The following is a 12,862-nucleotide window of genomic DNA, read 5'->3' on the forward strand; positions in this document are numbered from 1 at the left end:
CCAAGTTTTTCTAAAACTTTCCCAAATTTCCTCAGAATTTCCCCCAAATTTTCTCCAGATTTCCCCCAAATTCTCCAAATTTCCTCAAAAGCTTTTCTGAATTTCCCCCAAATTTTCCAATTTTTCCACCAAACTTTTCTCCAATTCTCAAAATTTCCTCAAAACTTTTCCCAAATTTTCTCCAAATTTCCCTCAAATTTTCTCCTTTTCCCTCAAATTCTCCAGATCCTCCCCAAATTCTTCAAATTTTCCCCAAATTTTTCTCCAACTCTCCAAATTTCTTCAAAACGTTTCCCAAATTTTCTCCATTTTTTCCCCTCAATTTTTTTTTCTTTTTTTTCCTCAAATTCTCCAGATTCTCCCTAAATCCTTCAAATTTTCCCAAAATTCTCCAAGTTTTTCCCCAAATCTCCAAAATTTACTAAAACTTTCCTAAATTTTCTCCGATTTTTTCCCTCAAATTTTCTCCGATTTTTTCCCTCAAATTTTCTCCAAATCTCCCCAATTTCCCCCAATTCTCCCCGTCCCCCCCCTCACCTTCCTCCTCCTCCTCCTCCTCCTCCGGCCGCGGCTCCTCGGGCCCGGGGCTGGCGTGGGCGGGGCTGCCCTGGGTGTGGGCGGGGCTGCCCGGCCCCGCCCCGGCCCCGCCCCGCAGGCGGAGCTCCAGCCGCTCGCGGCTCTCCTGGAAGACTCCCAGCAGCCCCGGGCCACCAGCCCGTCCGCCGCCTCCGACAGCGCCTCCAGCTCCGGGGGGGGCGGGGCTCGACGGCGGCCACGCCCCACGGCACCGCCCCGCTCGGCCCCGCCCCCCCGGCCCTGCCCAGCCGCCTCAGGGCCCCGCCCACCGTCTCCCCGGGGCGGAGCAGGGCCAGGACCCGCCCCAGCAGGAGGGGGAGGGGCGGCGGCGACGGGGGAGGGGGCGGAGCTTCGCGGGGGGGGCGGGGCTTGATCACCATCTGTGGGGGAAGGGAGGGGCGTCAGGGGCGGAACGGACACTCCCCACTCATAGCCCCTCCCCATGGCCCCTCCCTCTCCCCATGGCCCCTCCCTCTCCCCATGGCCCCTCCCTCTCCCCATGGCCCCTCCCTCTCCCCATGGCCCCTCCCTCTCCCCCCCCGGCCCCTCCCTCTCTCCCCATGGCCCCTCCCTCTCCCCATGGCCCCTCCCTCTCTCCCCCGGCCCCTCCCTCTCCCCATGGCCCCTCCCTCTCCCCCCGGCCCCTCCCTCTCCCCCCTGGCCCCTCCCTCTCCCCCCCTGGCCCCTCCCTCTCCCCCATGGCCCCTCCCCCTCCCGGCCCCGCCCCTTCTCCCCGGCCCCGCCCCCACCCCATCGAGCGCCTCCAGCCAGGGGTCGGGGGGGAGGGGCTGGGGGCGGGGCAGGAAGTGCCCCTGGGGGTCAAAGGTCCCTTCCGCCAGCTCCTCCCGCAGGTCAAAGGGCGTCAGCGGCACCGGCCCCGCCCCCGGCCACGCCCCCTCCTCCGGCGACGGCTCCGCCCCCTCCGAGCCTGGGGGAGGGGAAAGGGGCGGAGTCAGCGCCGCCAAAACACGCCCGACACGCCCCCGCCCCGGAGCCCCGCCCAGCCCCGCAACTGCCCCACGGCCACCCCATAGCGCCCCACAAGTGCCTCAGAGCCCCGCCCAGCCCCACAAGTGCCCCCCAGCACCCCATAAGCGCCCCGAGCCCCCCATAGCCCCCCCACCTGCCCCACAAGTGCCCCCCAGCCCATCAGCCCCATAGATTCCCCCCCCAGCCCCCCAGAAGTGCCCCCCAGCCCCCTCCTGTCACCCCATAGCGCCCCACAAGTGCCCCCCAGCCCCCCGTAAGCCCCCCAGAGCGCCCCCCCAGCTGCCCCACAGCCCCCCCCGCCGCGCCCCACATCTGACCGTCGGGGCTGGGGGGTCCCAGCAGGTCGTAGGAGCCGCCGCCTTCGGCCTCGCCCCACGGCTCCTCCTCCTCCTCCTCTCGTCGCTGTCCAGGGACGGTTTCCCCGAGAAGCGGCTGCCGGGGCCCCCCCGCGCCGGCCCCCCCTGCGCCCCACGGCGACACCGTGACCCACGGCGGGACCCACAGGGACCATAAGTGACCCACAGACACCCACAGTGACCCACAGCTGCCCCACGGGGACCCACAGGGACCCATAAGTGACCCACAGCTGCCCCATAGGAACCCACAGGGACCCATAAGTGACCCACAGCTGCCCCACGGGGACCCACAGAGACTGACACTGACCCACAGCTGCCCCATAGGGACCCACAGAGACCCATAAGTGACCAGCAGACACCGACAGGGACCCACGGCTGCCCCATAGACCCACAGCTGCCCCACGGGGACCCACAGTGACCCACAGACACCAACAGGGACCCACAGCTGCCCCACAGTGACCCACAGTGACCCATAAGTGACCCACAGATGCTGACATTGACCCACAGCTGCCCCATGGGGACCCACAGTGACCCATAAGTGACACACAGTGACCCATAAGTGACCCACAGACACCAACAGGGACCCACAGCTGCCCCACAGTGACCCACAGTGACCCATAAGTGACCCACAGACGCTGACATTGACCCACAGCTGCCCCATGGGGACCCACAGTGACCCATAAGTGACACACAGTGACCCATAAGTGACCCACAGACACCAACAGGGACCCACAGCTGCCCCACGGGGACCCATAAGTGACCCACAAGTGACACCCAGACGCCGATGGTGACCCCCGGCTGCCCCATAGAGCCCCACAGGGACCCCCGGAGCCCCCCGGCTGCCCCACAGCGACCCCCAAGCGACCCCCAGCCCCTCCCCTCCCCCACTCACCCTCTTGCGGGGCGGCTCCTGCCCCTCCCCCTCCTCCTCCTCCCCCCACTCGGGGTCCTCGAAGGTCACTTTGCGCTTGGCCATGGGGCTGCGCCCGCAATTAGCGGTAATTAGCGCTAATTAACGACAATTAATGGTAATTGGCGGCAATTAATACTAATTGGCGGCAATTAGCAGTAGTTAACGACAATCCACACCAATTAACAACAGCAGACACCTTACCCGTCCCAATCAACCCCCGCGAACCCCAATTAACCCCTCGCACGCTCTAATTAATTAAAATTGATCTGGCGCAAAACGCAATTAACCCCAATTAACCCATCGCAAACCCTAATTAATCCCAATTAACGCCCGACCGGCCGCAACGAGCCCCACGAGCCGCCCCCCGTTGAGCCCACAAATCGTTAATTGCCCTAATTAACCGCTAATTAACGTTAATCTTACTTAGCCGGTAATTACTCTGTCGATCGCTTAATCAACGTCCCAATTACCGCCTCATTAATTGCCATTAGTACCCCCAATAAAGCTGCTGCTGCCCCTAATAAGCCCAAGTTAATCTCAGCGCTAATTAGCGCTCATTAGGGACCCTCCGTGACCCCCATCCCGGCCCCTAATTAACCCCAATTAACCCCAATTAACCGCCATCAGCATCCCCCCGCCCGCCGCCGCCGGCCCCAATTAACGCTCATTAACCCGCCCCCGCCCCAATTAACCCCCACGCGCGGCCGCGCCCCCTCATTACCCCCTCATTTGCATATGCAAACGCGCTCCCCGGGAGCTCACCCCGGCGGCGGCGGCGGCGGCTCAGGGGGAACTTCCGGGCGGAAGTGACGTCAGAGCCGGGAGCGGAAGCGGATTTGCGCCGCTACGCGGAAGTGACGTCAACTACGCGCGACGGCCGCTCTTAAAGGGGCCGCGACACCGGTAAAAGAACGATTTTTCGTTTTGGTTTTGGGGCTTTTTTTGCGTTTTTTCACCCAAAAAAGTTAAAGGGGGCGGGGATGGGGGAGGGGGAGGGGCCGTCCCGTTAAATAAGCGCGGGGAGGGGGAGGGGCGGGTCTCAGGCGTCCGGGCAGCTGTCAATCAATCGTGGAGGGAGCTGTCAATCAGTCGGGGGGCGCCAATCGGAGGCCGGCGTGTCAATGCGGGGGGGAGCTGTCAATCAACCGGAGCTGCCAATCACAGGCCGGAGTGTTGATGGAGGGGAGCTGCCAATCAACCGGGGGCTGTCAATCATCAACCCGGGGGCGGGGGTGGTGGGGGGGGGGGGCCGTCCCGGGGAGCTGTCGATCAAGGCCCTGGGCTGTCAATCGTCCCATCCAGCCGCCAATCGGGGGGAGCTGTCAATCAACCGAGGGCGGTCGGGCCGCCTGTCGATCACGGGCAGCTGCCAGTCAAAGTCTCGGCGGGACGTCAGTCACGGCCAATCGTCCATCCAGGGGGGACCGGGGCTGTCAATCAACCACCGCTGCCGTCAATCAAGCAGGGTCGGGGTCAAATCCGCCGCCTCGGCGGCCCAGGGCAGCCGCCGCTCAATCGCGGCAGCCGTCAATCACTCTGGGCAGCCGTCAATCACCCCCAGCAGTGGTTGTCCGTGACTCTCGGCAGCCGTCAATCTCTCCTGACAGCTGTCAGTCACTGCGGGCATCTGTTGCTCGACCCCGGCAGCGGTCGATCGCCCAGGGCAGCCGCCGATCAATCGCCGCACCCGTCAATCGCTCGGGGCAGCCGCCGATCAACCCCGGCAGCGGGACGTCAATCGCTCTCGGCGGCTGCCAGTCAACCTGGGCGGCCGTCAATCAACCGCGGTGGCCGTCAATCCACCCCGGCGGCTGCCGCCGGTCGCTGTGGGCAGCTGTCAATCAACCGACCCACACCGCTCGGGCGGGTCCGTGTCCCGCCCCCCCGGCCCCGCCCCCTCAGAAGTAGTTGTCCCTCAGCCCCCCCTGGGCGGGGGCCGGGGGGGGGTCGGGGGTCGCCGTCCCCTCCCCCTCCCCGCCCCCCCTGCGCAGCCGCCCCAGCAGCCCCCTCCCCCCCGCCCCCCTCTCCCCCGGCCCCTCCCCGACCCCCCCTTTGCCCGGGGGGGGCGGGGGGGGGTGCGGGGGGGCGGCCCCCTCCCTGCCCTCCCCCTCGCCCCCCCCCCGCCGCTGTCGCTCCTGCAGCAGCGCCCGGGCCCCGTGCAGGGGGGGGGGCGGCGGCCGCTGCAGCTCCCCCCGCGTCTCCCGCCAGCGCCGCAGCTGCGCCCCCCGCTCCCGCTCCAGCAGCGCCTCCGTCACCGGCACCGACGTCACCTGGGGGGCGCGGGGACGGGGGGGGGCACGCCGCGTCACCGCGGCCGCAGCGAACCCCCCCGGTGGATCCTGACCCCCCCCCCGAGCCCCCGGATCCCCCCCCATGTCCCCAATCCCCCCAATTCCCCGCCCAGGGCCCCCCCGTGTCCAAAATCCCCCCCAGTTCCCTCCTATGTCCCCCCCCGCGCCCCCCCATGTCCCAAATTCCCCCCCCCAAGGCCCCCCCATGTCCCCAATCCCCCCCCCGTGCCCCCCCCGCGCCCCCACATGTCCCAAATTCCCCCCCCCAAGGCCCACCCATGTCCCCAATCCCCCCCCCGTGCCCCCCCCGCGCCCCCACATGTCCCCAACCCCCCCAATTCCCACCCCAGGCCCCCAATTCCCCCCCCTTGACCCCCCCCATGTCCCAAATCCCCCCCTGTGCCCCCCCCGTGCCCCCCCATGTCCCCAATTCCCCCCCCCCAAGGCCCCCCCATGTCCCAAATCCCCCCAATTCCCTCCTGTGTCCCCCCACGTCTCCCCCCCATGTCCCCAATTCTCCCCAATTCCCCCCCCCAGGGTCCCCCCGTGTCCCCAATTCCCCCCCCCGCGCCCCCCCATGTGCCCGGTGCCCCCCCCACCTGCTGGACGAGGCTGTCCTGGTGCAGGCCGGGGGGGGGCACGCTGCGCAGCCGCTCCATCGTCTCGTACATCCCGGGGCAGCTCCGGAGCTTCTCGGGGCTCCCCAGCGCCTGGCGCAGCAGCACCAGCCCCACGCGGAACAGGATCTTCACCCCTGGGGGGGACACGGGGGGGTCACCGGGGCGGGGGGCGCGGGGGGGGCGTGGGGGGATGTAGGGGGGACGTGGGGGGACGTGGGGGGACGTGGGGGGACGTGGGGGGGTGTGGGGGGACGTGGGGGGGTGTGGGGGGACGTGGGGGGGTGTGGGATGGACGTGGGGGGGACGTGGGGGGGACGTGGGGGGGTGTGGGGGGGACGTGGGGGGTCACCAGAACAGGGGGGACACCGGGGGGACACTCACACGGACATGGGACACGGACGTGGAAGATGGGTCATGGACACGGAACACGGAGAGAGAACACGGGGATGGAAGGTAGAGACGGAACACGGACACGGAACACGGACACGGAACACGGACACGGAACATGGACACGGAACATGGACACAGAACATGGACATGAAACATGGGACATGGAACATGGACACGGAACATGGATGCAGAACATAGACATGGAACATGGACGTGAAACATGGAGATGGAACACGGAGACGGAACAAGGACACGGAACATGGGGACAGAACGCAGAGATGCAACATGGATGCAGAACACGGAGATGGAACACGGACATGGCACACGGACACGGGACATGGAGGCGGAACACGGACACAAAACAAACATGGAGACGGAACACGGGCACAGAACACGGAGATGGAACACGAAAACGGAACACGGACACTGAACGTGGAGACAGAACGTGGACACAGAACATGGAGACGGAACATGGAGATAGAACACGGAGATGGACCATGGACGTGGCACACGGACACGGAGACGGAACACGGGCACAGAACACGGAGATGGAACACGGCCAGGGCACACGGAGGCGGGACACGGAGGCGGGACACGGAGGCGGGACATGGAGGCGGGACACGGAGGCGGGCCACGTGTCGCGGCCCCGCCCGCGCGCTGACCCTCGCAGAAGAACATGTCCCAGACGCGCAGCACGGCGGCCCAGGGCAGGCTGCGCGCGAAGAGGCACATGAACCACTCCGTCAGGTAGAGCACCGGCTCCACCCGCAGGCGCCGCAGGTGCCGATGGGCCGCCGGCGCCGCCCGCCGCAGCAGCGCCCCAAACACCTCCCCGTCCAGCTGCAGCGCCTCCTGGGGGCAGAGGGGCGGCGTCAGCCCCGCCCCGCCACGCCCCGCCCCGCCCCGCTTTCGGACGCCGGCCGGCGTTGGGCGCCGACGGGGTTTGTTGAGGGTGTTGAACCGCGCTGACCCCGAGCCTTGAACCCCCTGTTGGCCACCTTCAGGGCCTATTGGCCACCCTTGGGCACCGTTGGCCATCACTGGCCACCGTTGGCCACCGTTGGCCACCACTGGTCACTGTTGACCATCATTGGCCACCGTTGGCCACCGTTGGGCACCGTTGGGCACCATTGGCCATCGTTGGCCACCCTTGGGCACCATTGGCCACCGTTGGCCACCCTTGGGCACCATTGGCCACCGTTGGCCACCGTTGACCACCACTGGTCACTGTTGACCACCCTTGGCCACCCTTGGTCACCATTGACCATTGTTGGCCAACATTGGCCACTGTTGGGCACTACGGACCCCCATTGGTCCCTGTTGACCCCCGTTAACCCCCCTTGACCCCCCTTGGCCCCCCTTGACCCCCCTTGGCCCCCATTGGCCCCTGCTGACCCCCCTGACCCTCCCTGACCCCACCGACCCCGATTCCCCCCCCGTCGACCCCCATCGGCCCCCATTGACCCCCCATTGACCACAACCCCCCCCATCCCTCCCATTGGCCCCCATCCCCCCCTGACCTTCGTTGACCCCAACCCCCTCCCGCCGTGACCCCCGTGCCCCGCCCCCCCGCCCCGCCCCCCCTCACCAGGCCGGCGCTGTAGTAGCCGGGCAGGTACTTCTCGCAGATCTGCACCAGGCACCAGAAGGCTTGCTGGGAGGGGCGGGGCGGAAGGGGCGGGGTCAGTGGGGGGACCCCGACACCCCACACACCCCCCCCGACCCCCCCCGACCCCCCTAAACCCCACCCGAGGTCGTGTCACCCCTCGTCCTCCCCCGCGCCCCGCCCACCCTCCCCGTCCCCCCCCCCCGACGACCACCAGGTGCCGCCTGCTCACCTTGTGCCCCGCCCCCTGCCCCGTGACCCCGCCCCGTGACCCCGCGTGACCCCGGCGTGACCCCGTGACCCCCACCTCGGCGGGCATGTGCATGAGGAGGACGGCGGCGACGGGGGCCTGGGCCTGGCAGTAGCCCTCCTGGGGGCGGTACACGGTGTAGGCCTTGAGGATGCGGTAGAGGTCCTGCTGCCTGGGGGCGGGGCCGGGGGGAGGAGTCAGTCACCGGGCGGTGGGCGTGGCCAGGGCACGGGGGAGGGGCTACGGGTGGGGGAGGGCAGAGAGCGGAAGGGGAAGGGCCAACGGCCAAGGGGAAACGGAGGGAGGCGGGGAGAGGGAGGAGGGTGTGGGGACGGGGGGAGGAGCCAAAGTGTGAGGGGAGGAGCCAATGAGGAAGGGGAGGAGCCAAGGAGGGAGGGGAGAAGCCTGTGAGGGAGGGGAGGAGCCTGTGAGGGGGAGGAATCTGTGGAAATGGGGAGCACTCAACGCAGAGGAGGAGGAGCCAACGCGGGAGGGAGGGGCCAGCCAGCAGGAGAGGGGGGCGGAGCCACACAAAGGGGTGTGTCCAAATGGGGTGTGACAACGGTGGGTGGGGCGTGGCTGTGGCAGGAGGGGCGTGGCCACGGGGAAGGGCTGGACTGGGATGGACCAGCTGGGGGGGGTGGGTGTGTCCCTATGTGGGCGTGGCCTGGGGAGAGGGGGGTGTCCTGGGAAAGGTGGGTGTGGCCTTGGGATGGGTGGGGCCTGCTGGGATGTGGGCGTGGCTTAAAACAGGTGGTCACGGCCTTGTAGAAGGGGGCGTGGCCTGGGGAGAAGATGGGAGTGGCTCAAGGGGAGGGTGGGCGTGGCCTGACAACATCTGGGCGTGGCCCATGTGGTGGCCGTGACCTAGAGGAAGGTGGGCGTGGCCATGGACAGATGGGCGTGGCCTGTAAGAAGACAGGCATGGTTTGGGAGAGGTGGGCATGGCACGAGGCAGGTGGGCGTGGCCTGAGGGGATATGGGCGTTGCCTAGCGACATGTGGGCGTGGCCCCGGCGGTGGGCGTGGCCTGGGCGAAGGTGGGCGTGGCCCGATGGGATGTAGGTGTGTGCTGGGACGGGTGGGCGTGGCCTGAAGGCAGGCAGACACAGCCCGGGACGGGTGGGCGTGGCCTGGAGGAAGGTGGGCGTGGCCTGTTGGAAATGTGGGCGTGTCCTACTCGCAGTGGGCGTGTCCTGGCGGGGGGGGCGTGTCCTACCCGTGCCCGCCGCGGGCGGCGAACATCTCGTGGAAGGGGAACTGCCGGTGCAGATCCTTCTCGATGGCGTCCAACCACCGCGCCTCCCCCGGCTGCCGCTCCAGCTCCTGCCAATGGGCAGCGGCGGTCACCCCCGCGGCCACGCCCGTCCCGCCGTGGCCACGCCCACTCCTAGATTAGCCCCGCCTCCTCACCTGGAACAGCCCCGGGTTCCGGTCGAGTTGAGCTTTGCTGTCGGAGAGGAGCTGCCAGGCCCGGGCCCGCAGGGAGGAGGGGATGCCCTTGCGGCAGCGCAGCTTCACCTGCCCCACGGACGGACCCACGGACGGACCCACGGACGGACCCACGGACACACGGACCCACGGACGGACCCACGGACGGACCCACAGGCCCCCCCGTCGGGCGGGTGCAGCGCCATGAGGGGAGGGAGGGACCCGCAGAACCCCGCTATGGGGCTGGGGGACCCTCCCAAATCCTTCTATGGGGCAGAAAGAACCTCCCAGACCGGTCTATGGGGCAGAACCCCCCCCCAGGGTGTGTTATGGGGCAGGGGGACCCCCCAAGCCCCTCTATGGGGCAGGAAAATGATTCCAGGGTCTGCTATGGGGCAGAAAAACTCCCCCAGGGTTTGCTATGGGGCAGGATGAACCCCCAAAACCCCTCTATGGGGCAGAAGAAGCCCCCCAGGGCCTGCTATGGGGCAGGAACCCTCCCCCAAACGTCACTATGGGGCAGGAAAACCCCCCCAGACCAGTCTATGGGGCAGATGAAGCCCCCAGAGCCTTCTGTAGGGCAGAACGAACCCCCCCAAACCCCGCTATGGGGCAAGAGAACCGCCCCCAAACCCTGCTATGGGGCAGGAAACCCTCCCAAACCCTGCTATAGGGCAGAAAACCGCCCCCAAACCCCTCTACGGGGCAGAAGAACCCCCTCAAACCCCTCTATGGGGCAGGAAGAACCTCTCAGACACCTCTAAGGGGCAGAAGGAGCCCCCCCATGGCCTTCTATGGGGCAGGACCCACCTTCTGGTAGCGCCGCGACAGCCACTTGTCCCAGTGGTTGAACATCTCGAGCCACTTCAGCTCCCGCTGCCGCGCCACGTCCAGGGGCACCGAGCAATCCCTGGGGGACGGGGGGAGGATGTGGGGGGGTCCCCGACACCCCACGGCCGCCCCCCAACCCCGTAGCGAGCCCCGAACCCGAACCCCACCCCATGTTGGGGCGGTGGGGTTGCGGGAGGGGAAAAAAACCACAACAAGGGAAGCGAGGGGATAAGGGAGTGGGGGGGGGGGGGGGTGTCCGAGCGCGTTTTTGGGTCGAAACGACCCGTTTTCGGGGGTGACTCACGGCGCCTCGCAGTACTGGCTGCCCCCCAGGAAGCCGTAGCGGTCGGTGCGGCGGTAGGAGGGCGCCGCCGCCTCCGAGTCGGAGCCCATGGAGCTGACGTCGTCGGGGAAGGGACCGGCCAGCGACTCCAACGTCCCCGACAAGAGGCTGACGGAGTCCAGGTCCCCCCCGGCGCCGCCGCTGCCCCCCCGCGGCGCCGGGATGCCGGGGCCGAGGCTCCCCTGCGAGCCCCGGCCCGGCCCGTTGGCCCCCGCCAGGCTGCGCTCGCCCGGGGAGCCCGAAATGGCCGCCACCGGGGTGGAGGAGCGCTCCAAGACGGCCGCCGAGGGGGCGGAGGGAGCCGCTGGCGCTGCCTCTGGCGCTGCCTCGCGTGGACTCGGCTCCAAGATGGCCGCCGCCGCGGCGGTGCGAGGCTCCGGCTCCTCGTTGCCCGCCGTTGACCCTCCGTTGGCCACCGTCGGCTTCCCGCGGGCTTCCGGCTCCTCGTTGGCTGCTGTTGGCAGCTTGGCGTCGGGTGGCGTTGGCACCAAGATGGCCGCCGTCGGCCTGACGCCGGCTCCCAGCTCTTCGTTGGCCGCCGTTGGCCCCAAGGTGGCCGCTGCTGGCCCCTCGTTGGTTGTTGATGGCTCCAAGATGGCCGCCGGTGACTCCAAGATGGCTGCCATCGGCCTCCCGTCAGCTTCCGGCTCTTCGTTGGCCGCAGTTGGCACCAAGATGGCCGCCGTTGACCCCGACGTGGCCGCTGCTGGCCCGTGGCTGGTTGTTGTTGGCCCCAAGATGGCCGCCGTCAGCCTCCCTCGGGCTCCTCCCTCCTGATTGGCCACCGCTGACCCCGAGACGCCCAGCCTTGACCCCACGCTGGCCTCCGTTGAGTGGGAAATGGCCGCCGTTGACACCTCGTCGGCCACGGTTGACCCCAAGATGGCCGACGTTGACCCCGTGATGGCCGACGTTGACCTCCCGCTCTCTTCCGCCACCTCATTGGCTGCCGTTGACGCTGCGTTGGCCACTGTTGACCCCGTGATGGCCGCCGTTGACCCCAAGATGGCCGATGTTGACCCCAAGATGGCCGACGTTGACCTCCCGCTATCCTCCGCCACCTCATTGGCCGCCGTTGACCCCGCGTTGGCCGCCGCTGACCCCAAGATGGCCGCCGCTGACCTCCCGCTCTCTTCCGCCTCCTCATTGGCCGCCGCCGCCCCGGTCCCGCCGCCGCCCCTTGACCCCGCGCTGACCTCCGCTGACCTCCAGGCGGCCGCCGCCTCCCCCGGGCCCTCATTGGCCGCCGTCGACCCCTCCGTGACCTCTGACCCCCGCCGTCCTTCCTCGCCCTCATTGGCCGCCTCCTCCCGCGGCCGCGGCTCTTCCTGCCCCTCATTGGCCGCCGCCCCCCGGGCGCTCGCGGCCGCCGTCACCCCATTGGCCAGAGGGGGTCCGGGGGCCATCTTGGGGCGGGGAGGGCGGGGCGGGGGCGCGGGGGGCCCCGTTTCCATGGCGACGGGCGGGGGGTGCCCGGGGCTGGCGGCGGCCGCAGCGACCCCGACCCCGCCCCTCCCCGGCGCTGCGCGCGCAGCCCCCGGCCAATCAGCGACAGGCCACGCCCACGCCCTCCAGCCCCCGCCCACACCCCTCCTCCCTCCCGCGGCGATTGGGCCGGGGAGAAACGGAGGGGGCGGGGACAGGAAGCGGAAGCGGCGCCCGCGCGCCTGAGAGGGCGGGACGGGACAGGGCGGAGCGGCCAATGGGAGCGCGGGGAGGGCTGACGGGCAGCGGAGGCGGGCAATCAGCGCGCGGGAAGGGGAAACGCCGCCAATCAGCGCGCGGGGGGGGCGGCGCCAAGCGATGGGAGCGCGGGGGGGCGGCGCTGACCAATGGGAGCGGGGCGCGGGGTGAAAGGCAGCCGCGGCGGCCAATCAGCGAGCGGGACGGCCTAGAGCCGTCAATCAGCGCGCGGGAAAGGCGGCGCCGACCAATGGGAGCGCGGCGCGGGATGAAAGGCGGCGGCGGCGGCCAATAGGAAAGCGGGAGCGGGCGGGACACGGCGGTGCCGCCAATCAGCGCACTGGGGAAGCGGCGCCGGCCAATGGGAGCGCGAGGGGGTCGGCGCCAAACGACGTGAGGGCGGGAGGCAGCGGCGCCGACCAATCGGAGCGCGGCGCGGAAGGGCGCCGGAAGCCAATGGGAACGCGGGAGAGGGCGGGGCGCGGAAGAGCCGTCAATCACCGCGCGGGGAGACGGTGCTGACCAATGGGAGCGCGGGGGGGGGGGGCGGCGCCGCTGGTCGGGGAATCGCGGTGGCTCGAAG

General features: G+C 68.6%; 1 protein-coding gene across 1 annotated transcript; it reads right to left on the reverse strand.

The window, feature by feature from the left end:
• Positions 1 to 577: 577 nt before the first annotated feature.
• LOC141972931 (uncharacterized) lies at positions 578 to 12,108 on the reverse strand. Its single transcript, XM_074930994.1, has 13 exons — positions 10,558 to 12,108; positions 10,233 to 10,332; positions 9,405 to 9,512; positions 9,211 to 9,317; positions 8,050 to 8,164; positions 7,725 to 7,790; positions 6,799 to 6,988; positions 5,726 to 5,880; positions 3,557 to 5,105; positions 2,815 to 2,930; positions 1,884 to 2,027; positions 1,326 to 1,504; positions 578 to 956 (listed from the first exon to the last, which is right to left on the reverse strand). Exons 1-9 carry the CDS (start codon positions 12,048 to 12,050, stop codon positions 4,734 to 4,736), a joined length of 2,706 nt encoding a protein of 901 aa, XP_074787095.1. The 5' UTR covers positions 12,051 to 12,108; the 3' UTR covers positions 578 to 956; positions 1,326 to 1,504; positions 1,884 to 2,027; positions 2,815 to 2,930; positions 3,557 to 4,733.
• Between the last annotated feature and the right edge of the window lie 754 nt (positions 12,109 to 12,862).

This window comes from Athene noctua, chromosome 37, assembly GCF_965140245.1.
Source record: "Athene noctua chromosome 37, bAthNoc1.hap1.1, whole genome shotgun sequence".
Taxonomy (NCBI): Eukaryota; Metazoa; Chordata; class Aves; order Strigiformes; family Strigidae; genus Athene; species Athene noctua.

Bases quoted from the DNA above. Each gene is read 5' to 3' on its own strand.
- LOC141972931 (XM_074930994.1), bottom strand. From the start codon at position 12,050: ATGGAAACGGGGCCCCCCGCGCCCCCGCCCCGCCCTCCCCGCCCCAAG. The intron at 10,333-10,557 runs GTGAGTCACCCC...CCCGTCCCCCAG, and splicing joins AGCCAGTACTGCGAGGCGCC to GGATTGCTCGGTGCCCCTGG. The intron at 5,881-6,798 runs GTCAGCGCGCGG...TGTCCCCCCCAG, and splicing joins GGACATGTTCTTCTGCGAGG to GGGTGAAGATCCTGTTCCGC.